This window comes from Cryptomeria japonica, chromosome 2, assembly GCF_030272615.1.
Source record: "Cryptomeria japonica chromosome 2, Sugi_1.0, whole genome shotgun sequence".
Taxonomy (NCBI): Eukaryota; Viridiplantae; Streptophyta; class Pinopsida; order Cupressales; family Cupressaceae; genus Cryptomeria; species Cryptomeria japonica.
This window is the reverse complement of record NC_081406.1, coordinates 477,034,246-477,061,871: the sequence shown is the minus strand read 5'-3', so window position 1 is coordinate 477,061,871 and position 27,626 is coordinate 477,034,246. Positions and strand designations below refer to the sequence as shown.

At 35.1% G+C, this 27,626-nt stretch overlaps 1 protein-coding gene across 7 annotated transcripts in view; it reads right to left on the bottom strand.

Moving 5' to 3' along the window:
• Window positions 1-27,626, bottom strand: part of LOC131049560 (uncharacterized) — a 234,492-nt gene that overhangs the window by 49,725 nt on the left and 157,141 nt on the right. For 5 of the 7 annotated variants that reach the window (XM_057983861.2, XM_057983767.2, XM_057983651.2 and 2 more), the window contains 3 exons: window positions 21,808-21,885; window positions 19,256-19,390; window positions 19,012-19,119 (listed from right to left, as the gene is read on the bottom strand). In XM_057983861.2, the coding sequence (XP_057839844.2) occupies window positions 19,012-19,119; window positions 19,256-19,390; window positions 21,808-21,885 (321 nt within the window). Of the gene's footprint in view, window positions 1-8,634; window positions 8,810-19,011; window positions 19,120-19,255; window positions 19,391-21,807; window positions 21,886-27,626 lie in introns of those variants that run through there. The other 2 variants (XR_009106806.2, XR_009106815.2) reach the window with 2 other exon arrangements.

The window sequence follows — 27,626 nt, the reverse complement described above, 5'->3', positions numbered from 1 at the left end:
CTAGAAAATGCAAAGCCACTGGCAAATTACAATTGAATTTGATTAAGCGAAAACGGCTGATTACACAAATATCCTATCAATGCCTAATTGGACTTGAAATGTGGAGAAATTTAGCAGTGAATCGATCAAGACCTTCAATGGTAAATGCATTAACCAACAATGCACCATCCGGTTTTACAATATCTTGAACAAGAAATGCACAAGTCTTTGGTAGTACTACCATCTAGAGTCAAAATAATATGAGCATGGAATGCACTAAGTACAATTGAGAATGATATTGATAAGAGAAGCTAGTTGCACAAACTAATAACACTATTCAAAGTGATGAACAAACAATTGCATGTACATAGATTAGTCAATAAAATCATAGGTTTATAGCAATCATGTGGACTCAATAAATTGAAGTGCACTACCAAAGAGGGTTGAAGGATGATGTAGCCTACTGATTGTAGACCTCCAAATTACTGAACATTACCAAGATTGTCATATCAGACTATTTGGATCTGAAAAATGCTTTAATACTAGGTGAAAAACTCATCAGTGCTCACGAGCCAATTCACCAAGCGATTTTCATTGATTTCCTCACACCCCTTCTATTGTTGGGTATTTCTTACATCTGACATACTATGCAACTTATCATTGTTGTCTCTCAAACCCCTTGGATCTCCACTCCCAAACCCCCACTAGTTAGTGGGATCTCTTGTCATATAAGAAATTTGATTACAATGAGGGGGTCTAGGAGTGGAGAACAAAATCAAGAACTTAGACAACTAAAATTATCACAATTAAATGCCAATTGATAAAGATAAATATTAAATATTTAACCATCAATTGGCATTTAATATTTATCTTTATCACTACCATGTTGGCATTTGGCATTTGGCATTGATCAATGATGAAGTATCATACTATCAAATGTATTTAGTTTTACAATTTTGTATATATTTCTTTAATTTTTTTGTACATATATACATGTACCCAAACATATTGTACCCAAGGGCAAAAATATTTGCACGTACCGTATCCAATTCTCATACCTATACTCATTTCCATGCCCATATTGGGAACTTAGCATTAAACTCTATTTTGATTTATATATGATGCAAATTAGTGATATGCTCAAAAAATTCTGTAATGTGTATTTTAAAAAATTTTACCTATGTATTTTAGAATGTTTGATAAATTTGTCGAGTTATTGCCGATTTTTGGTGAGTCACGAGCTTTAAAAAATTTTGAGGCCAGCCAAGTCATTGCCAAGTCTGATTTTTTCAACTATGCCCAAACCATTGAATAGCCACCATTTAACCATGGAATGACAACAACACTACTGTACAACATAATATGTAGAGAAAAATCCCTCTAAAATGACTGATTATTGCTGCAACAAACAATATAGCATAAAATACAGAAGTACAACTATCTCAAATCTCCAAAAATCACTCCTAAATTGAAGCCAAAATTGGGATAACGAAGATTTGCATACCAAAATTTCTCAGAACACATCAAAAAACTTTATTATCAATAATAAATTGGAAAAACTCAGTATTCAAATCACTCAACCAGGTAAGAGGGTTTTCATCTTTGACACTGGATTCACCAAAGGGTTTTCGTCCTTAGACAACAAAGGAGAACTCACGTTATTTCACCAAAACAAATAAAATGAAAAAGCAATGACCCTTCTTTTGAAGACCCAACCTTTATTTATAACCTTTTTAGAGTTATTTTAAGAAAAAGCATTTTTATTTCTTTTTCAAAGAACGCCTTTTTTTCTTTTTTGTTGTTTTTTCAAAAAAGTGTTTTTTATTGTTTCTTCAAAAAAGTGTTTTTTTTTTGCTTTTTTGTTGTTTTTCGAATGCGTTTTTTAACTTTTTCATTGCTTTTCAAAAAAAGCACTATTTTTTCTTTTTCATTGCATTTTTTCGGCCAAAAAAAAACAAATTTTCTTATATAAACTATCCTTATGACCACCTTTTCAACACCTTGAGCCTAGCAAGATCTTACTTGCACACTTAAAACACTTTTCTTTAATAATTAAATCTAGGTTGTCATTTAATTTACTTTTTTGATAACTTTAATATTTAATTATTTTTTGCACAACCACCAAAGTTACAAAACTTAATAAAATGACCCACAAGATGAATTCTAACCACACCACCAATATATTAAATGCATGGGATATCACTACAGGGTTACATGGGTACGGGGGTACTTGGAGACGTCGGAGACTAGTACCAGTACCGATACAACTATTTTTTCAAAATAGGAGAGGGTACTTGGAGATGCCAATTCTTTTTAATATAAGTTAATAATTTATAGAAAATCTGAAAATAATAATTTATAGAAAATCTGAAAATATAATGACATTGAACTTTCGAAACAAGAATTAACATTAACTTTGAAGTTTAAGTACACAAGTGTAAAATGAGTTGAATCAAAATGTCATACAATCATTGTGTCAAAGTTTCAAACTGATTATATATTGAAAATAGCTTGATAAGCAGCAAGCTGATATGCAAACAAAAAACTGAAAACAAAAATCAGAAATCTTATATCTATCATCTACTCTTCTATTTAATGATCATCCCTTTCAAGGTCTTTAGCTATGAGGCTCTTCAAATAGTCATCACTTTCAAATTCAGGTTCCTCTGATGGTAGAATAATAGAAGGTAAATCGGCTAGTCCATTTGCTTCAACCACTTCATCCACAATGGTTACAACTTCTCCATCGGGTGAAATTTGATCCCATTTTGCTAAAGGACCCTCATTGTATCCAGGATCTACATGAGAGAGAAGACGAAGTGAGCTATGAATGTACACCAGGTCCTCTGCTTTCTCTGATCCTAATCAGTTCCTCTTTAGTGAATGAATGAACCCATAAGTACTCCAATTTCTCTCACAAGATGAAGAGTTGGCTACTTGTGAGAGCAATCGTATTGCAAATGATTGCAATTCAAGAGTTTCACCTCCATGGTTCCACCACCACTCTATAGGTTCTTTCTTTACTTTAATATCATATATAGCTTCCACAGAAGCAAAATCACCTTGCCCACGTGAACACTTATTCCATTGAGTCCTCATAACTGAAGCATCCTCACCTCAGCCATAAATCTTTTTAATCACAGCCCAAAATTCTTTCATTGCCTCTCTATCCTAATGTGGAGCCCTCATTTTGGTCACTTCTATATCATACCATTTAGGATTAAGGGTATAATCAACACAATGAAGAGTTGTGTTAAGTTTGTCCCATCTTCCATGTAACTTTTCCTCTATCAAAGGATATAGAGAAATATCTTTTGCATCTGTTATCTTTTTGACTCTTTCACACATGGAATTAATTGCTTCATAAACCTCTCCCAAGCATGCCTTGTTTGAATCTGCAAATCTGATCACCTTACATATGGGTTGAATAAAGTCCACAACAAACTTAACATCAGCCCAAAAGTGTTCATCAAGGACCATACCTCTCACCTCAATTGTAATATCTAATGTAGACTGTCTCCAAGCTGCCATGCATCACTAACAACCATGGAACACAAAGCTCCTTTGACTTCACAAAGGTGACCAAAAAGAATGAAGTAAGAAGCAAAACATGTATCAACAAGTTTGAGAAGTTCCACCTTAGCAAATTTATGATAAATGGCTTGTGTATGGTAATGGTTATAGATAAAAATTTGTATTTTTCTACCCTTCTCCATGAGATCTGAAATCCATTGGAACTTGCCAATATCTTTGAGTGCATTATTCAACAAATGCACACAACATGGTGTCCAAAATATCTACCTGTGCCTCTTTTGCACCAACATGCCTGCTGCTTTACAAACAAACGTAGCATCAGTAACAACTTGGGCTACATGTGATGCCCCCACCTCCTCAATGTTGTCACATAGCTGATTATGAAGAAATTCTGCATTTTTTTCTTTCCTTGAACAATCTATTGCCTTCAAAACATAAAGCCCTTTGTTGCATGTCACCATGATATTAAGTAGTGGACGATTCCTAGCATTTGTCCACCCATCCATCACAATACTACATCCTTCTATAGCCCACACTCTTTTCAATGATGTTGTTTGTTCCTCTAATCGAGTTTTTTCTTTATCAACTAGAGTAGTGAGAAGCTTTTCATACCCAGGTGGTTTATAGCCTACTAGTGGATTATTGATAGCATGGACCATCTCTCCATAGAAAGGCAATCGAGAAACATTAAATGGTATTCCATTTTCATAAGACAATCATCCAATCGTTGCATCAACTTCTTCTCGACCTTGCACATCAAACAATCTTCCAATGGGGTTTGAGCTGCCAATGTGTGGCCTTCTGTTAGCCTGTTCATTTGCTACATCTCTAGAAGTCACATCCACCTCTGACTATATATTATGACTGAGTTGCAAAAGTTGCCCTTGTTGTTGAAGCGTGAGAGCTTTGAATAGCAACTTTACCATCAGCGCTTTCTTGTTCCCTCACAACATCATATCATTCTGACTCATTTGTACAACCTTCAACACTGTTACATGGCAAGTGAAGGAAATGAGACCTCACCCTCGTGTAGGTACCTCTCCATGCCAATGGACAACATTTGCATTTGATAGTGGTTGTTCCACCTGATCCTTTCCGCCCCAAAATATGGTCAACATACTTCCATAGTGAGTACAACCTTTGTTCTACTCCACTTGACATTTTGAATGTGAACAAAAAAACAATAAATTAAAAAATATTAGGTGCAGTCACTGCAGTGGGTAACTTCTCATTGTTTGTCATATGTTCTCAACTATGAACATCACAGTTTAATTTTAATTTCTAAGTATTTTTGTCTTCTGATTTCAATTTTTGAGTTTCATGATGTTAATAACAAATTTTTAAATAAAAAAATTGGGTTATAAAAATAAAATTTAAATAGATTCTCACTCTCACCTTACTACCTTGATTGTAAATTAAAAATAAATTTCAATCTAAAAAAATAAAATATAAAATGCATTTTTAATTTCTATGATTATATATTCTGAATATACAATTGTAGAAATAAAAAATGCATAGTTTTATATTTTAATTTTTAATATTGAAATAAGTTTCTTCAATAATATTCGACACAAAAATACGGGAATAAAAACTATGAAACAAAAAATGAAAAAATTAGACGAAATAAAAACTGTGAAACAAAAAATGAAAAAATCGAGAATCCAAAATAAAAAAAATTGTACTGATTTTTTATTCTACAACAACCCTATCAAACAAACTGAAAACTCTTTCATTTTGCAGAAAAACACAAGTCAAAATCGTGTTGTTGCATCAAAAAACCCTACAAAATGTGTTTGCACAACCCTATTAGTGGCTCCAAAATGTGTTTCCGCCTTTAAGATGTCACGTTTAGGGATATTTTTTTTCCCAGCGTCATATTTCCGACTTGTGCTTTTTCGCCTTTATGTTGTCGCGTTTTAGGGTTTTTTGGGCATGAAACGTCTAGAGACGTCCTACCAACTCCCACCCACATCTCTCCTGCAACTAGAAATGCATCCACTCCCGTCTCAAACACGAGATATGCGAAACAATCTCTGATTCGCGTCCTAGGAGATCTAGGGTACGTTTCCCTACAACCTTGGATATCAGTCTATATGAAAGTCAGCACTCTCCCAAGATGGTAGACTTCCCCCAAGAAGTGTGGAGTTCTCTCAGAGTGTTAGATCTACACACAAGTACCGTTGTACTCATCTTGGCTCTAGAAACTTACTAACACTGTCAAAATCTGTTTTCGAGAAAGTTGAGGCGCTCTAAGAAAGTTGGGAATCCCAAGAATGTTAGAATGGATTAGAAAAGGGAACATTAGAGGTCCTCCCTCCCCAAAATTACTTGTCCTCAAGCAATGTTGACTCAACTCATCAATTCCAACTGATTGATTCATTTTGCAAACATCAAGGTACAAACATATCACATCAACCATTTTCCCAACTCCATTGCATCTCTCTAACCAATCTACATCTTGAATTCTCAGGCAAGTATAAACTTCAAAGTTCCAATTTTACTATACCAATGTGATGAACCATCTTCTGATGCTCATAGACTTTCAATCCTTCTCTTGTCAAATGTCGTATCTCTTGCCAAAAAGTTCATGAAGAATACTGTCCATAATATCATTATGCACCCTTTGAATCTGTTCACCTTTCTGAAAGACAATTCATCTTCATATGAGTTGTAAGAAAAAAGATGTGCATACCTCACGATACAAGAAGTGCAAGTTTCCCACCTTGAACTAGCAGTGTGAGCAAACACTTAATTGAGTGTTCCTCTTTGACTTCAAGATGAATGATGAGTTCTTCATAAGATTTGAAAACTCTCGTGCAACTATCAAGTCTAGTACTTGTGCTTGACAGGTTAAACAATTTGGGCCAACAAGTGTATCTCTCAATATGACTCTTGGCAGCTTAGAAAATGATTTGATCATCAAGTTTGTATAATCCACAACACACACCTTCTCAAAATAATCTCAATCCATGATGTTGCTAGTTGTTCCTTCCAAGAAAAGACACAAATTAGCTTGTGTACTAGCTGAAAATAAGTCATGGCAGTCATGAATCACCTGGGTTTTCCCCCAAATCGAGTTATATTTGTTGAAGTCTTCATTCTCTTCAACTAAAACCATTTATCAACATTTTCCAAAGATTTAGTGACCTCAAAATGATCAATCTTGCAACTATTCAAATCTGAAAATAACAACTTATAGTCTGATTTGATCAAAGTCACCAAGTTGAAAATAGAGCAGCAACTGCAAAATTGAAAACTCCTTGAAAGAATAGGAAATGTGAACATTGTAATGACTGAAAATGCTTTTGTAAAGGCTGAAAATTCCTTCCCAACATTCATCAACTGAAAAATGCTCCATCCCATGACTAAAAACACTTGCCAACCCGCTTGTATGTATGCAAATGAAACAGTGTAGTGGCTGATTTGCATGATGACAATGGCACTAAGTCTGAAATTTTGACCAATAATCCTTGATGGTACATTTCTCTTGTCACCACTACCCTCCAACATACTTTGTTGGTGATATTTTGCATGAATGCTTAACAATAATGTAGCTCCACAATGCTTATGTTGTGCTACTCTAATACGACAAGAAGTTAATCTTCTATTCACCCTAATAATGTCAAACAATCTTCTCCAATATCTGCTATCAATACCACATTGATTCATCTCATTACAAATGCCAATGTTAAGAGAGAACTAAATCAAAATCAATATAAGATGAGAAAGTTATTGTCAATGAAATATTTGGGTTTCATATTCTTATGGGAAGAGAACTTCGAGCAAAAGGATATAAGTGTCCTTTACTATAAGTTGTACTTTTTTCCTTTTTCCCAGTCTCATGGTAATTTTCATTAAGACAAAAGCCTTGCCTTAAACCTTTGCTAGTATCAATTCTTTCACGCCATAAGCTCTAAAGAAGATGATCAAATTGCTCACCATTAGTTATTGTTCTGAAAATCACCAACAAATTGAGAACCACATATAGTATCTAGTGTAGCACCTCTCGCATGTCTGAAATCTTCACTTGGATCCCATATCTATATTGGGATTCTGTGATTCCCAATTCTTCACAAGAGAGTTCTGAGTGTTCTTTCTCAAATTTTTTATGCTATCTTCTCTTCTTCTTTGTGCTCCACTGTTACAATTTCTTCCTTGTTCTCATCACCATTTCTTTGTAATAGACATTTGATAGAAGTAAAATATTCTGTCTTTTTTCAGCTTGTGGCTTAGGAGATGTAATAAACACCCTCAATAAATAATTAAATTTATTTGCTAAATAAAAAAAACAGCATAAACTTGCTAAACAGAGTAACAACTGCTGTCATACATTTCCGAAATGAATAATCAGTGTTCCTAAACTGCTGTTACAAATATTCTGATGTAAAATCATTCTCAAAGAGATGGCAATACCTATAATGACAAGATTATAAGATGCCCATTGAAAAAAACCTCAAAATGAAGGATAGAAATAGGCTGGTACAGGTTTGTAGTTTGTTTGTACACACTGAAAATGAGCTTGTACAGGGCTGATATGTCCATGCAAGAAGTTGCAGGTCTGTTGTCCAATGTTACAAGTCAAAAAAGCACTGAAAATGTCCTTCAAATATCCCCCAACCTTGCCTAGAATACTCCCAAAGGTACCCCAAATCATGAATAGAACAACCAGCTTGAAAAAACAACAATATATTTTAATGATGATGAATGTGTTTGCAGGTACAGGTCTGGAAAGAACTAGAAATACACTGCTACAGGTCTGATCAGCAAGCAAACACCCCAGAAAAACTCACCAACTCTTGTCTAACACGCCCAACATTAGCATAGGCTTAAATATTCCTTCAAACTTCATCAAACACACTCCAAAATCACTGTAAATGATGTCATAACAAACTGAACACTCACTGAAAGCACTCTAAAAACTGCTGATCAGTGAAATTTGACTAAGTCTGAAACCTGATAAGATCTTTTGGAACTAGAATTTGCATTGTAACTCTCATAGAGATCTGAAACCCATCTCAAACATCTTGACAATTTACATGAAATATAACTTAAAGTATAAGAAAGAAAATAACTAAGTATAAATACCATAGAATAATGACAACTCTATAAAATCAACCACACCTCCTGGAGAATCATTAGCAGCCTTGGGCAACTCAAATTATCAAGAAGTATGGCACAAAACTTAGGCAGATTGACTTAGCAAGCTCACACCATACAGATCAGCAAATACACCTCCTTAGTCACTTTGAAGCAGCATGAAATTGGTCCTAAAGGTGGTAGCCAGATCTGCAAATCACTATTAACATGTTTGGAGTCATATAAAATGACAATAAACCTTCCACGTCCCTTTCACAGCTGAAAATACCCACCCTAAATGGTATAGGCCAGCAAGATAAGAACTCTTCAAATAATATTCAAGATTTAGCAACAATACTGCAAAATGATAGAAAAACACTCCCAAAAATGTCTACTATTAGAAGATATCAAATATGTCTATCAAGAAATCCAAAACCGAAAACTCTGCTTGAAGTCCAATGGTGATTCTTGAATGAATCACACCCAATCTAGCTAGGGATTATCTTTCAAATCCAAAACCAGAAATATAGAGAAGGTTTTCATTCTTTGAAAATCATAGAAATACTCCCAAATTGAATCCGACAACACAACAATATCAAATCAACAACATATCCACAAATGAGCCCCAACACCTCTTTTTATAGCTTTTTTGGAGAGAACTTGCAATTTGAAAAATTATAATAATTCATTTTCTCCCTAAAATGACCTTTCTGAAATAATAATAACATTCCATTTGCAAAGGCCCCCTTGTCTAGGTATCTAGCATTTAAAATACTTAATTACCTTTCCAATGACCTATTGCACTAAGTTGTCCTTTTAATAATTCCAAACATTAGACAACTTAAATGAATTAATTAAATAATAGCTCAACAATAACTCAACCAAGTTGTGGAAAGCACTGAAACAACATCGGAATCCAATTTTGATAATGCTATGATGAAACTAAAGCAATAGGATGAGGACTAGTGCAATTTCGATGACTTACTAAAGATAGAGGTGCTCTCCAAGAAGTTTGGAGAACACCCCAAGAGTCTAAAAGTGCATCTGAAAGAATAGTTGAACTACTCCCAAAAAGAAAATACTCGCCAAGGCCCAAAAAAAAACTCAATGCAAACTTGGCAAAAACTTGACAACTTAAAAAATTTCTTAAATTTAATAGAAATGCATTTTTTTTGTAAAATTCATTGAGGAGATGCATCCAATGAGTCAATAAATGAGTACACAAAACAAACAAGCTGAGTCTTGATATATTTGATTGAATTAAATGCAAATTGGGTACAAAATGGTACCCTCTTGTGGAATGTTGATGGCTGATAGACTGAAACAAAATGAAATAGCAAATTCTTCTTGTAAAACTAAAAGTAAATACTACATCAAAACATTTTACATCTTCCTCTTCCCAGCTCTAGTGAAAACCAGGAGAGAGATAGAACTAGAGGGTCTAGTCCTAGGAGTCCGGTGTGGCTTCTCCACCTCACCAAAATTAGGTTCAAGGTAGCATCCCTCACGGGGGTCTGAGGGTGTGAGAGGGTGTGAGAGATAGGTCTAGATCTTGGGGGAGAGAGGAGAGAACGAAATAGAGAGTGGTAGAGAGAGAGGATAGAGGAAGAATGATAGGGAGATAGATAGGTCTAAAATTTGGGGCAGATAAAATGAGTGAGATAGAGAGAGCGAGAGAATGCTGATAAGAGCCTACCGATTACTGAAATTTGACTGAATCTGAAAATTTAAAAGATCTTCTAAAACCTAGAATTTGCATTATAACTCCTAGAGATCTGAAATCACTCTCAAACATCCTACCAATATATAAATGAAATATAACTTAAAGTATAAGAAAGATACTTAAAAAATGTTATATTTCATGTATATATTCTGATGAAGAGAATGAGACTGACTTGAAAAAAAGAATTGGATAATTTTTTGACATGTTTGGGCCTCTCTTTTTTATGCAGCCGAGTTTTTGCCAAAAACTGGCCGAGATTTTGTGAAAAAATCGCCAAAAACTCGGCAAGTTCTTCCCAAAAACTTTGTGAGTTTCTTTTGCAAGTTAATGGCATAAATAATCGTCGAGCAAAAAACTCACGAGTTTTCCATCTGTGTCTGAAAGTGTCACAACAATACATACCACCAACTAAGCTCAATGCCATAAAAACATACCAATAAAAATTGAACCAGGATCCTCAAAGAAGTTTGGATTTCTCTCCAGCGCGCCTAGAAGCTTACGAGAAAATTTGCATATTGGCCAAAAGCTCACGAAACAATGTTGCATAAAATGGGGACATACTAGGAGTATCCATCGACTACTTTACAATATCTTCATTACATTTCACATCTTCTTTGCTCCAACATTTGTGACTTGGACCCCAAGATTCTTTGCATAAGAAGCAAAGTTTTTGTCTTCTAATTTCATTTATGCCATCTCTCTCCTTTCTTGCAACAAAGCTCTTAATCTACTGATTACATAGAATATCAATAAACTCTTTAGTTCTCATTTCAACTAATAAGTATGTCTTCAACTTATTCTCACACTATTTGAAATCAATTGTAGCTAGAGAATGTGCAACAGGTGAAAAAAAATTCTCATCCACTCTCACATTAGCTAACAAAACTAATAAGAGTGGTTGAGGAATATCATCACTTTTGATCAAAATCAATGACAATTATTTGCATTGAGCTTAAAACATTTTCCTCATGATTTATACTAACAGTAGCAAAGAAATGTTGAAACATTTTAAGAATAAGATCATCATATTCTGAATCTAACATCACGATACATAAATTGATTGTAATAATTGTTTCTAAAATCATTACCCTTTTAGCAAAAGGACGTTTGAGATTCTCCAAACCTTGATAATTTTCCACAATCAATTGAAATATTTCCCTCACGATATTGTTGTTGTACAAATTTTTTGGAGCTATTAATTTTGTAATTTCACTAAAGCAAATGTTAACTGCAAGTTTCACATCTTTATCGGATTTCACAAACTAAAGAAACCAAGGCTCAAAAACAATTTGAATTTTCTATCACAACTGAAAAAGAAGTCGACTTAAAGCATGCAAGTGAAGATCTAAAAAGATCACCAAGTCTGATATCACCATAATAACCCCACACCAAACTTTTTATTTTTCAATAAAGAAAATGCAAATACAAGTCCATGCACATTCTAATCACCACATTCTTAGTGTGGGCAAGGTGAGAGCTTAAGGTGTTTGGAAAACACACACCCTATCTAGATGAATGGAATGCTTAAATGTAAAGACAACAAGACAGCCAAAGCATGAAGGTAACAAAGCCAACCCAAATCAACACCTCTTCAATAGACAAGCATGCATAGAAGATACAGAGCTACTAGCAAATTACAATAGAATCTGATCAATGCCAAATCATGCTTAAAATGCAAAGGGGTCTAGTAGTGAACTGACCAAGATGTTCAATGATAAATGTTGAACAAACAGTATACCATACAATTTTACAATATCTTGGACATGAAATGCACACCTCTGTGGCAGTACTACCATCCAAAGTTACAATAATTAATAATATGAACATGGAATGCACTAAATACAACTAAGAATGATATTGATAAGAGAAGCCAGCTACACACACTATTAATGTTATTCAAAAATAATAAACACACTAATGTATATACATAAGTTAGCCCATAAAATCAAGTTGATGTTATATCATTCATGTTGACTCGATAAACTGAAGCCAAAGAGGGCTAAAGGATGACGTAGAATGCCAATTGTAGACCTCCAAACTCACTGAACATTACTCAGGACTGGCATATTAGACTGTTTGGGTCTGAAAAATGTCTTCCATCCACCATACTTAATATCCCAAACCACCATACAACTACCATTCAACTATAGAATAACAACAAACAACACTATTGTACAACACGATATTTAGAGAAACGTCCCTCTAAAATAAATCTGATTATTGCTGAATCAAATAGTTTAGCATGAAATAAGGAAGTACAACCCTCTCAAAGCTCCAAATACTCCAAAATTCAAGCCAAAACTGGGACACTAACACTAATAAAACTAGCATACTAAAATCCCTCAAAGCATATTAAAAATATTCATTATCATTGACAAATTGAAAAATCACAGCACTCAACAAAATAATGATTTCTGGATAAAGTCACTCAACCAACTACGAGGGTTTTTGTCCCCAAAACAGGATTCAACAAAGCGCTTTCATCCATAAGTAAATAGGGAGAACTCATGTTCTTTCACCAAAAGATGAATAAGAAATAAACCTTCTTCTGAAAACTCAACCTCCTTTTATAACCTTATTAGAGTAATTTTAGGAAAAGGCACTTATGTTAAAGTATTTTTTTTCTTTGTTTTTTTAAAAAAAAAATAATCTTTCTTAATAAAATATTATAAAGTGTCCTTATGACCACTTTTCAACACCTTGAACCTAATGACACTATCAGATTATCTGCACACTTAAAACACCTTTGTATATAATTAAATATAAGTTGTCATTTAATTTTACTTTTTGACAACATTAATATTTAACCATTTAATTATTTAATTATTTTTCGAAACACCAAAGTTACAAAAAATAATAAAATAGCCCAAAATATGAATTCTAATCATACCACCAATACGTTAAATGCATAGGAAATCAATCTATATGAAAGTTGGTGCTCTCCCAAGATGAGAAACTTCTCCAAGAAGTGTGGAGTGCTCCCAAAATGTTGAATCTGCACATGTGAAGTACCATTGTACTCATCTTGGCTCTAAGAACTAATTACCACACTTAAATTTATTTTCGAGGAGTTCCCAAGAATGTTGAAATGGATCAAAAAAGGAGACATTGCATATGTCTAACTACTCCTCTCCAACTTCCTCTACACTAGTTGATGTATTTCCAGCAAATAGTTTGCAAATTCCTTTGTTTCAACCCTCTTTCCTCTTGAATCAATGATGTCTCTCAAATCTATAACACCTATGCGGCCAACAATACACAATTTGAAAAATAGCATGTACCTTGCTTATATTGACCAAATTATTACATGCAAAATAAGTTTGTGCCAATCGAAATCCCACATTTTGGGTTTCTCCTACTAGACATTTATAAAGGCTCTAACTAGCTGCTTCGGTTTAACAATTTGTTTGTGGATTTTAGGTTGGGTGAAACTAAGTTAAGAACCCAATTTCTTCCACAAGGTTCTCAAAAATTACCCAACAAGCTTTGTGTCTCAATCTAAAACAATGCTTTCAGGCAGCTCATGTAACATCACTTGTCTTCTTACAAGAAATATAGTGTGTTATCTTCAAAATTCTATTAACAACAAGGAAAGAATCATTAACCTTATAGGTTCTTGTCAATACAAGAACAAAACACGCACTAATGTCACCTATGGTCTATCTACCACTAGAAATGGTTGGTACAAACTCATGCTTTGATGACTTGTTTTGATGTTGTAGGGTTAAATCATGCCCTTGTCAAAACAATGTTGCAAAGTTATGGCAGCATCTACAAAGTATATACACTAGTATCTTTTATAATGGTCCATCGGGTAAAAATCGTAAATAAATTAAACACAGCGCAAAAAATTGTAAAAATCATTTTTTTTCGGCAGCCTTCCTGGAGGTTGCGGTACGAGAGGCGACACCCAACATGGGTCAAGCAGGCTTTGTGCAGGTCGACGCCCAGCATGAGTCCCTCAATTTTTTACAGGTTGATGACTCGAAAAGAAGTTTGGAGTCAACATACGCGATTTTTTACATTTAGCTTGCGATTTTATCGCGATTTTTAACCTGTGAAAATTGCAATTTTTTAAAAAAAATCGTCTGCGATTTTTCGGCCGATTAAATCGGCAGGGCAAATGACTCGGGATTAATCAGGATTTGAACGATTTTTACCCGAAGCAGGTAGGTTCTTGCCTAGATTTTTACCAATGATAAGATATAAGATATATATATATATATATATATATATATATATATATATATATATATATATATATATATATATATATATATATATATATTGGTCCATTCAAGTAGTGGTGACCCGAGAGGGATCGGGAGGCTAAGTGACAAGTGTCATTGCATGCTCCTGGGCTTTATGGACAGGCTCAAGGCACCTTCTATGATCCCTCGGGGTACTTCATGATGCAGGTAGGTTATTGCCACTCAATCTACCAAGAAAGGAAAGAATTGGAAGAAGGGCAACTTCAAAAGGAAAAGAGATCAAAGATTAGATTTTGCACCTGAATCAAAGAAGAAGAAGAAAGATCTCTCTCGCATCCAGTGTTTTAGATGTGACAAGTTTGGTCACTATGCAAAGGATTGTTTGACAAGACCTAAGCATCAAGGGACAAACATCAATGGAGTTTCATCTCAGAAGGAGGCAGAAGATAACTCAAATGGTTTCCTTTTCATATCAGCATTATCGAGCAATGTTCCTACGGACAGTGATACCTGGTTGATTGATAATGGAGCCTCTAGACATATCACCGGCTATCAAGAGCACCTTTCAGATTTGGTGGAGGAGTCTAATCTTCAAGTGATCATTGGAGATGATGCATGCTATTCAGTAAGAGGATTTGGTGCTACATCTCTAAACCTAGAATCTGGAGTCTCACTACACCTAAGTGATGTTTTGTTTGTGCCAAGGATCAAGAGAAACCTTGTGTCTATTTCAGCCTTGGAGAATAAGGGCTATCAAATTGCATTTTCTAAAGGAAGAGTTCTAGCATGGCCAAAGAACTCCAGCATCAAGACTGCTCGTGTGATCGGAAATCGTCATGAGAGTTTGTATAAGCTCTCCACTCTTCCAATCCAAGCTCTTCTTTATGATTCTTCCAGTTCCAGCGAACTTTGACACAAAAGACTTGGGCATCTTCATTTTAGGGCTCTTCCATCACTGGAGAAGATGGTCAAAGGTATTCCTAAACTTAATCATGTACATGATGGTACTTGTAAAAGTTGTGCTATGGGTAAAAATATTAAGAGTCGTTTTCATAGCAGTGAAAGTAGGTCTAAAGAAATTCTAGATCTTGTACATTCAGATTTATTTGGTCCAATGTCAATTCCATCCCTGAGTAAATGTTTGTATTAAGTAACTTTCATAGATGACTACTCTAGGAAGACTTGGATTTATTTCTTAAGGTCTAAAGAGTCTAATGAAGTCCTAGGTAGGTTTAAAGAGTTTAAAGCTCAAGCAGAAAATTTATCTAGAAAGAGAATTAAAGTTTTAAGGTCTGATAATGGAGGTGAGTACACCTCAGGTAGCTTTTGTGATATCTGTATTGAGGTAGGGATCAAGAGGGAGTTATGTGTCCCTTACAACCCTCAGCAAAATGGGGTTGCAGAAAGAAAGAACAAATCTATTGTTAAGCTGCAAAAGCTATGATTCATGATCAAGACCTTCTAACTTTTCTATGTGCAGAAGCCTCTATAACAGCAATGTATGTTCAGAACAAATGTCCTCACCGAATATTCCAAGATATGACTCCTGAAGAAGCCTTTTCAGGGATCAAGCCTGATATTAGTCACCTGAGAATCTTTGGTTGTCCTGTGTATGTTCATATTCCCAAGGACAAGAGGACCAAGTTGGAACCTTCTGAAGAAGCCTTTTCAGGGATCAAGCCTAATATCAGTCACCTGAGAATCTTTGGTTGTCCTATGTATGTTCATATTCCCAAGGACAAGAGGACCAAGTTGGAACCTTCTGGCAAGAATCCATGGTACTTTCCTATTGTTGTAGAAAGAACTAATACTTTACCTAGAATATATCCATGGTACTTTCCTTCCTCTATGTTTTCCCCCTACACATCTTTCCCCCTCCATGTTGCTTAGTCTGATAAAATCATATAGGGAAAAGAGAGAAAACAAACAATCATAACTATAAAGGGCAGATCATATCTTGTGGAGTAGTAAACAATAGGAAGATTACACATAACAAAATACCAGACTGGTTACAAAATAGCAGACCAGTTGCACTATATTTACCACATCAATAGCTAGAGGAGTTATTGTGGGAAGATGAGTTGGCGTTGGTTGAGCAAGTCAACTGATTCTAGACACCCTTAGCAACTTTTGCCATTATCTTTCCTCCAACAGGTCTTCCAGAAAGTAAGTCCTCAGCATGTTGTGAAAGGCATCCTATGGCAAGCTGTCAAATAATGTTGGGAGTACTTAGTAAAACACAATATTGATTCTTCATCATTATGTTTACTTCAATGTACTTAATTGGCTCCCCTACTAAAAAATGCAAATTTTACTTGTATGTTCTTTCTTGAAGCTGATCACAATTTCATTAGACAGTTGCCACTTTGAGAAACATTGGGTGGAGTTTTAAATTGGCCTAGCCGTTGAACAAGAACACCATACACTTAGAAGCATTTATTCCTTGTCGCAGTATATTCATCTCATTGCCACCTTGCTTGCCAATTTTGACTGACCTTGCAACTTGGAAGTTGTGACACCTTTAAGTCTTCATGCTATTTCTCTTGCGCACAGATCACCTATAGGTTTACTATCCTTGGACACAATTATGTGTTGGTATAACCAATTTTTGGACACCTCTAGATCTTCACAATGAAAAGCTAATTCTTTATGTATGCACGAATCTTAAAAGTGGTGAATCTCCTTATCAATGTTGCTCATTCTCCTTTTTAACCTTCCTTTATACTACATCTTTATACCGCTTGAGAATGTGCACTCTCTCAACCCCTCATCATTGCTCCATATGATTTCTCTTCAGTTTCAGGTAGCAACGAGAAATTTGGGATACTAATAAACATATGGCAAACATACTCATTCCACACATGGTTGTTGACTACATCCACAAGGGAAGTTTGTTTGAATACAAAACCCTTCAAGCGAAATCATCTTTGGTTGTATCCTAGACTGCATTGGGGTCCTTAGCTAATTCTTCCCTCCTACCTAGTGGCCTTTGTCAAGTCAAACTACCATCCTATTTGTTTATGAATATATATCTAGACTACACATATTTAATCTAAGCAACAATACACTAATGTAGGAGAGAAACTTCTCATGAACACTAACACTCCAATAATTTTATATAATATAGGAACATATGACATTGAAATTCCAAATGCGTTCATCACCTAGCACTTAGGACACAAAATGCTTGAAAAATAGTACATAAATAAGATCTACCTTTAGTAAATGTATCAGATGCCATTCCATGACAATCTATTCTCTAGACATGATACACATACATAGGAAATCGAAAAAAAAGAATCATAGAAGTGAGACTTCATGCCTCAAACTCCTGCAAATCAGCAACTGTCTAGTACAATCCTAAATGGTACAAGTCATTTCACTAAGTTATTACAATACAGATTATGCAGCCTAGGTTTAACTGTCAGATTTCCAACAGACCATAAATGCTACTCCTTGACACTACTATCTATCAAAATTACAGTTCTAGCTAACTAAGATATTCTTCTATTAATTAAACCACTGGTGCTATTATTTAGTGGCAATATCGAAGTATATCCTTTTACAACTGCAAGTAATGAGCTAAGAAGAAATATGTCAGTGTCAATCCATATTCTTTCTTTGAGACCAATAATACTGGTTATCTCCAAGTTTGGTAATCCTAACTTGCATTTTGTCTGCAACTCATAGAATCAGGGATCCAAGCCATAATTGTTTAAATCTAAAAATATGATGATGCAGGGACAACAGAAATGTGTCCTCCATTTAGGGAAACCTTTTTTGGTAGTCAGAAACCAGTTTACTAACATTTACTGATTATGGTAAAAGTCTCCCATGGCATGAAAGAAAAAAAGATAGATATCTAGGAAAAAGGATGTGAATTAAAAAAAATAAGGGCATTAGGGATGTTGACCCCAACACTATCTTTCCCTAAAAAACATCTTCATTCCAAGAAGCCCTTTCTCTTCTATGTCTCTTCTTTCTGCAAGCAGCAATATGTAGGGCAGATCATAAAAATGGAGCAGTATATATTTTCTTAAATATAAAATTGTTGATTTCAAAATCTCTAAAAGGCAGAACTTGGAAGCTTGAGATAAAAGTAAACAAAAGAGAATCCTAAACTGTAAGTATGGACACCACCATGCCTTCAAAGACCACCATGAGTCTTTAATACTGCAATGTGATGAACTTAAAATAGTGCCACCTTATGTGAAAGCAACGTAGAAGGAAAGATTGCATTAGAATTGTAAAAACTAATTTATGAAATGTAAAACCAACAGTATGTCATGGTAGTTTGTGATGCAATTTCTATAAAGGTGTGTCAGACATAAAAAAAAACACAACTAAAAACACTTCAAAAACATGAAAATAAAATTGGCCTTTTGTTTGGAAAAGCAGTATCTCAACCATAATGAATTCAATGTGCTCATGGAAATGCCTATTACCTTTCATTAATATATAAGAATAGTTTGGAACTTCAATACCAACCTTGTCATCATTGGACTGTACATTTGTGATGGTATGAGCACGTAAATTACTGCACAAAGACTCTAAGTAGCTTCTCACGACTGCTAGAAAGCCTTCTGCTGCCTGAGCCTGTATAGATAAGAAAGAATGCCTTTAACATGTCAGGTTGGTTAGTTGATTAGTACAGTTTATTGTGATAAGATCCTAGATAATTCGATTTTTCTATGCAATCACTCTAAAATTACATAGGACAATATTCACACACCTGTTCATTTGTGTACTCATGAACAGGCCTTTTATTTGCTAGATAACTTTCAGAAACAAGCCTTTCATGATAAGGAACCAATGCCGACAATAACTCTCGTTGCTGGGGCAGTTGTGGTATCGAGGGTGTCTTCACCTGATTTTTCAGTGGGACTGAGATAAGAATTGGATCCAGATATAAAAAATCCCTTACAAATGACCTGCAAAGTGGGTATCCTAATATTCAAGATAAAACAACAATGAATGGATTCCCAACCAAGAGTTGGTTTTAAAATTCAAATATTATATCAGTTACAGATAAGGAAACACACCATTCCTTTCCTTCTCAAAGCATGATAGGCAGTTGACTAAAACGTATTAACTTTCTGCTGCTCCACTATGTTGATTTCATAGTGTTCAGAATCGAACTTGGTGAATACTCAGTAACACAACTTTTGCAATGAACTCAGACTTAATAAAGAAACTCAGTCATAACATTACCATGGTTTCTATTTCCATCACCATTTAGGATCACCACCTGTGTGATCTTTGGAGATAGCCAACTTTCGTAATTTTTAAGTTATCCTTAAAAACCCTCAAGAAGTGTAATAAATGAAAACTTTGTGCTAAATAACTAATATTGACAACCTTGTAATCAACAAACTACCTTACTCGTATGGTTCAAGTATGTGGTTGTAGGGTTATATTGAATCAGATTTATTGTCGTAAGGGTTATGGGAGTTAACAAGTTAATGCTTCATTAATTTACAAGTTTGTCAGGGCAGTTTGCCAATTGTCCCTCCCTCAATAAAAGTCACAAATATAGAAAAACAATAGATCTTCAATAGGAACATCCAACATGCAGTTCTTCCAATACTGATTTTCTCACTTTGACTGTTAAGTTTCATGTGTATATTTTAGTGACAATCATTGAGATCCTTCTGCACAGAGTACTCATTTAAAAATTAAAAGTGTATGTTCAATTTCCAAGTGTGTATAAGTAATTTGTTGATTTTTTGAAGAGATTATATGCATTGACTTTGGCATTATAATATTATTCACAAGATGAATAGGTTTGATTTTTTACCTCACTTTTCTGATGTTTATGACTTACGTGATGCCATCAAGAAGAAACCTTCAAAGTGTGTTTATCGGCGAACAATATTAGGCTAGTATGATTAAGGAAAAAAAACAGGAAACGCATAGGATAGGCATTCATTCCTAAAATCACAAAACCTCCAGAACTAGAAATGCAGAGTTCCTATCTTGACCATGCTAGCAGTATATATTGTGAATTCATCTGACATACAATTCATTATCTCCTTGATTCAAGGAATTAGGACCTTATCTCCTAGATTGCAAGAGGTATTGGTCATTCTGCAGGATAAATACAACAAATTCAAGAGAAGAAAAGGAATCCTGAAACCCCAAAATATGCAATAATGTTTTTATTTCTTATGAGATTCTTCTTATAATAGCTTTGAACTTCAGTATCTCCTGCCTGGCGTCAAAGCCATCAAAATAAATTTTATATTGATATGTATGACTAAGTTTTAATGTTGAGACTTTGGAAAAAGGACTTTGATTAATTTAGAGAAGATTCAAACAAAACGAGTAGACAAAAGGGGTTGCCTTATCTCTAATCTGCATCAGTTAGTTTCTAACACCTGAATTTCACCTTCCAACAACAAGATCAGCTCAGACTTCAAATGATTTAAATTATAGGTCAAAAGGCTGGTGGCTTGAGGAGAACACTTCAGAAGTGAACTCAAGAAAGTAAAATTTAAGCAATGTAAAAATGTAAAAAATATAGAAAAGTTTGGTTGATGCCATATGATGAAGGAAGATACATTTGAGACCTCCAGATTCTAATATTGATTCAACTTTATTTTGGTTCCAGTAAAATTTTATAGTTGATGGTACAACAAATCCTATTCACAAAAATGAGTACTAATTTCCAATGTAGTGTCTGTAATTAGCAGGTTGAATTCTCCCAATTAGTTGTAGACCTTCAATCAGAACATTAAAATCAATGATGTCATGAGACATAGCAGCAAGGCAAACACTAGATCTTGCTTTGATGCAATCTTTTGCAACCTTGATTTATAATCATTAACTTGTTCTATTGCATTTTCAGCACAATCCTATCATACAAATTAAACCTTCATGTATAGGAGTACAACCCTGACTAATAAACGAAATTCTACCAATTTAATCTTGGCTTCTTTTTTATAGTCTATCATCACATATTAAACATTCTATTTTGAGAGGAAAATGCTATTTTTGCATAGAAATCAAAACAGGAGTAAGATATTGAACTCAAAATTTGGTTGGAAGTTTGGTCGACACTCTTAGCCGATCACCATGAAGCCAAAATTTAGAAACATGCTAAACTCCATCCAATGCTGCCTTTATTCCAAAGACTTAGAAGATAGGAACACTTATTTTTTATGTTAAATTGATACAGTGTATATGTAAAATTGCATGCAATTGATCCAAAGAAAAAAGGCGCAGACACAACAGACATCCAAGCTAGATTGTGTCATGATGGGAAAAGAAAAGAATAATGCTTACCTGATTTCTGTTTACATCGACCAAAATAACATTCGGTATCTTGGATCGTACTTCTGGAGATCTGTTCTTCACACCAGCCTAAAATAGAATTTCCATTCATCAGTAACAAACTAAGATTTTTTCCAGGGATACTAACAAGTGTCACCTGAAACAACTAATAAGACAATCAAAAGGAGGACAAACATTCATGCAATCACCTGCCTCAATGTCCCACTATCAAATGCAAAAAAGATCCACTTATCTTATACCATACTTTATTATTAGATCATTACCTGTATTTATACATCTTAGATAAGATTTTACTTGATTCCTTAACATCTATCAAGCTTGAATAGTCCACATTGCACTCACTGCATTTGGTCTTTCTCATAGGGGTTAAGGGATTGAAACTAATAATGAACCTTAGCATTAATTGTGGTATAGTTGTGTCGTAGGTTGTCCCCAACAATTGTGTCTTTATTACTTTGTCTTATATGTATATTTTTTAGTGTTAATTGTAAAAGCACTCTACCATGTAACGAGGCTCTTGGTGGACACAAAGGCCACTTGGGGGGCCATACAAATTGCATCTCAAAATTCTTATTTCCTTTATCTGTATGAATTGTTCGTACTTGTGGAAAAGTACTTTGTGCTTTATAAATAGGACATATGTAGTATGTACTTTCTTATTTTTATGTCTCAAGCTTTTCCAAGCACTATTTATCCATTCATATTAGGTATTTACATTTTTGGTGCCCTATCTATTTCATCCTCTAGTTGTCCATGTGCTAGCATGGCCCTGAATGAGAGTCTTGCATTCATTACCTCTATTTAAGTTTGCAGTCATATATTTGAAATCATAAATAGTAGGAAAAACAAATTTTCAATACAATTTAAGACTATGGGAAGAGACTGCAAGTTCTACTCATAATTTGGTGGGAGTTAGGGTGATGTGATATCTAGAGCTGGAAAGAGAGTTCTAGCAGGGACACATTCATACTATTCTAGAGGAAAAAGAAAACAGCACATGCCAACAAACAAGTTAAAAGGTCAGAAGTCAGAACATCCATTAAAAATAAATTAAAAAACTACTTATAAAAGACGAGATAATCTTTGAATTCATATAAAAAACGACTTTTTATCTTTGGCAAGTTTACCATGAGACTAACATTAAGGGATGCAGATAGACAGGCAGTACATTAGAAGGCGAATGCAATAAGTGAAAGAGGAAGTTCAGCTTTGGAGAATGAATGCAAATGATTTGCTAGGGCTTAAGGTCAAATGGATTTTCCCCTCTAGTGGAAGTATCCTTAATTCAAAAGACTGAGAGAACAAAAAAGACCAGCAAGCAAACAAAAGAGCATAGATGTCACACTGAAATAAATGTTGCTACCATACAACGCAAATCAAATGACTAACAAATAGCGGCAGAAGGACAGTCAACATATCAACCAAGATATTCCATTTAAGGAAAAAGACAAACAAATGAAAAGCAGCTAAAGTACATTACAAATCGCACTTAGAGCTAGTTTGCCACAGATATGTACTAAGGACAATGTTAGATATGCAATATAAAAGTTCATCCAAGCACACCAGTTATTAGACAAAGGCATAATGTAAATTAGACCATAAATCATGAATGTGAATGTTGGGAATAATGACATCTAATGCTTGAGGCAATTTACAAAAATGAGCAAGTGGAAGTCACAGTAATGAACACCTACTTGGGAATTATGTTCATATTTTATAGGTCCCACCAACTTGAAGCCTGGTTCTTTGTGAAGGATATGCCTCCCTCTCTGTTTTGAAGCAGTAATTGTTTCAAATACATTTCCAGGACATTCCCTCAAAGATGTCTCTTTGGCATAATCATTAAACCCATTGATTTCTACGGGTCACAGTTTGGTGATAAAATATAGAGCTTCTTGATTGGGCATGCATTTGTAGAGTGGGGGCTATCATACTCCTTCATACAGTACTGTAAAGGGCATCCCCTCATAGCATTGTCTAGGCTAGATTTAATTGCAAATCTCTTCACCTTGAGAGTGTAAGAAAGCATTTTTTCTTTCTCCATGGACTTTGGTCCCTTGGTGGTTCAACTTCAGTTTGGGAGATAATTTGGATTTAGCCCTTCGTTCCTTAGAGAGGGTTGACTCCTTGAGTTTCCTTCGCAAATGACATCATTGGTACTTCAACAATTGTTTTCTTTTTAGTGTACCAGCGTCTCCATTACTAGATCCCTACCACCAATTACCCCTTAGGCACCCACTCTCACCATCTCAAAATGGAAATTCAAAAAGTTGTCAAACAATATATTGGCTCCATTTTACAACTTGACTTCTTTCTGTGTATTTGGCCATATGGCCTAAGGATCCTACCTCCATGGGCAATTTAGAGAACACTCCCACCAGCTATAAATCATAAAAAATTGCACCATTCCATAGGGCAATAAACTTATTAACTTTGTTCTTTCAATGAAACATCTACATAGTTGACCCATTTATATGAGTTCCAAGGAAAATATCACAGCTTGCATTTGGAATTACAAGGGTTACTTGTTCCCTTTTTCATTATTCAGATTAAATGTGTTGGGCCCTCTAGCTTTGAGATGTTAATTAATTTTGAATGCCACTCTTCACTAGACTTCTAGGGAAACCATATTCATCACTACCTTAGACTAGCTTAATTCTCCATTGAATATGTCAAGTGATAATTAGCAATTGTAGTGACTAGCGCAAATAGCAAAAGATATCTGGAACAACATACCATGACGCAAACAACCAATGGGGCACCTCAAATATCTTATTGTCATTCTCAATGATGACAATCAACCATTTTTCATTATGCACAATCTGATCTACCTGGGCAGACAGGTAGTAGTGCTTCTATCTAAATAAAGGATTCTTAATCATAAATATTGGTAGCAGTACTAGAAGGAATGACTGACTTCCTTCCACAGTTGTTCATTAGATAAGCCTATAAGAAAGGTTATTCCCCAAAGGATGTCATAAGATTCTATAATGGCCCTTAGGGATCAACAAGAACGTAAATATCTCTTGTGCTCTCAACTTTTGTGCATATTAGAGGCTTATTCTTTGTCAGTTTTCTTGTCTTGGCTCTATCAACGGTTCTACTATTAGCATGGAATCTTCCTTCTACACGATTCTTTTGTAATGCATGGATTTTGTATATAATTTGTCTCAGATTCATACCTTCCTTATTATGATCTTTTTGTTTGCAAATAACGATCTAAATTTAATTTTGAATTTTTTTTCTTTTTGGTTGTTCAGAGTCATTGAAGCACTCTTGATTAGCATGCAACTTGTGGTTTGAATCCCTCTGATCAAATTGGTCCTCGACGAGATTAATATAAGTTCTTTCTTTCCAATATATTATACTAATGTAAGTTCTTTCTTTCTTCTTTCCTACAAGAGTTTTCTTTCATTAATGATGCTAGTTTAGTGTAAGGAAACTTTTGCAGATGACAACCTTGCTCAAAGAAACTCTAGATCTAGTTCCAGTTCAAACCTAGTATAGATCCCCAATGGAGCCATCTTGAGTCAGGCAAAAAAAAAACCCAGTTCAGAAAAGAAAACATTCAAGAGCATCAACCATGCTAAGATTTTATAGTTGTAGTCAGTGATTTTCTTGTGTTTATCTCTAATTTGGCCTTCCATTTTCTCAATCAAAGTGTAATGGTAATTGGATACTTGATTAATTAAATGATGAAGTACATATAGCCAATTACAAGACAATATTTCCATAAGGAACAATCGTAAGCTAAACCAGAAAATAGAAACAATCTATTCTAACTAAAATAAATTAATAATATATTAATGAACATTAATAACTAAATAAATACTTTAATACCCTCCCTTAATGGTCATCCTATCAACTACACCAAGTTACCCTCTAAATTTTACAAATTTGGCCAGGCCCAAACACTTGGTGAGGATGTCTACAGTCCGATCCTCAATTGGAACATACTACAACTGAACAGATTCATCTTCTACAAGCTTACGGATGAAATGACAATGAAGCTCAACATGCTTGGTCCACTCATGGAAGACTAATTTTTTGGCAAATTTCAGCACCCCTTGATTATCACAGAGCAACGCAGAAGGACCTACTTGAGACATTTGTGTGTCAGAAAGCATCCTTCAAAGCCAAACTACCACACAAGCTACTTTAATAGTTCCTTGCTATTCTGCTATGGTCGAGGAAAGAGCTACTGCCTGCTGCTTCTTGTTGGTCCATGTGACTGCACCTGTGCCCAAATTGAAGACATACCAAAAATAGACTTTTTGTCATCAATAAAATCTACCCAAACTGAGTCTGTAAAACCAATGAGTCTAGGATCTTTGCTTCTACTATACAGAATGCCAAAGTCAGGAGTACCCTTCACATATCTCAGCACACACTTCGCTACAACCCAATGTTCATCTTTAGGGGTTGTCATGAAGTGAGATATGTAGCTCACATCATAACTGAGGTCAAGTCTAGTGGCGGTGAGATAGATGAGGCTGCCTTCTAGTTGCCTAAACGCTAATTCATTCACCACAAGTGAATCTGATTTGGCTAATAGTTTCAGACCTTTCTCCATAGGTGTAGATGCAAGTTTGCAATCGTGCATCTGAAACTTGTCTAGTAGACTTTTGGCATACATTGACTGAGAAATAAAAATGTGGTCATCTGTCTGCCAAACCTCTACATCGAGACAATAATGCAGGAGTCCCTAGTCTGCCATATCAAAGGACTAACACAAATTTTGTTTGAGCTGCTCGATCAAATGTGTTGCACTACTAGTGATGATCAGGTCATCAACATAGATAACAAGAAGGGCATCACCACCAATATTCTTGACATACAAATTGGGATCGAAAGGACTCCTCTGAAAGCTTTGATCAACTAGGTACTTATCAATTTTGATGTACCATGCTCGAGGAGCCTATTTGAAGCCATAGAGTTCTTTTACCAGTCTACATACCTGGTGTTCTTTACCGACAACCTTGAAACCAAGAGGTTGCATCATATAGACTTCTTCTACCAACTCACCATTAAGGAATGAACTGTTGACATCCATTTGATGGACTTTCCATCCAAACTAGGCTGAAATAGCAAGGACAGGCTAAATGGTGCTCATTTTGGCTATGGGAGCAAATGTCTCCTCATAGTCAATGCCCTCTTTCTATGAGAACCCTAAAGCTACTAAGCAAGCCTTGTACTTATCAAGGGTTCCATCAGCCTTATACTTGACATTATATACCCATTTGCAACCAATGGGTTTTTTCCTAGGTGGAAGATCAGACAAGACCCAAGTGTTCTTTAGAAGACTATGGTGTTCAACTTCCATAGCTTGTTCCCACTCAAGTATTCTTTTAGCCTCTGAATATGTCTGAGGCTCATACACACTGTGAATGTTGGCCATAGGAGCAAAGTTAACAGTGTTCTTCTACTGACTCTTGCTTCTAGTTGATCTACCCTCAATAAGTTCATCATCATGAAGATCACCAATGGTCTTGGCCCACCACTTAGGCCGGAGAGTAGAAGCACCAACATCCAAGTCAAGAGGATCAACTTCATCTAGGGTGCTTGGAATAAAGTCATTTGGATGCAAATCAAAATTTTCCCGAGGAAAGTCGAGTGGTGCAATGTCATGCCTAGGCGATTCCACAACTTCAAAGTCTTAGTCATTTGATTCCTTCCCATCAGGTGGAACTAAGGGAAGACGAACACCCAAATCCTTACCCTTCAGCGGCTGATCCTCAAGGCTCAAAACAGGAGAAGAGAGCTGAGAAGGCCCTCATTCTTCATCAAATACATCACGACTGAATATGAGG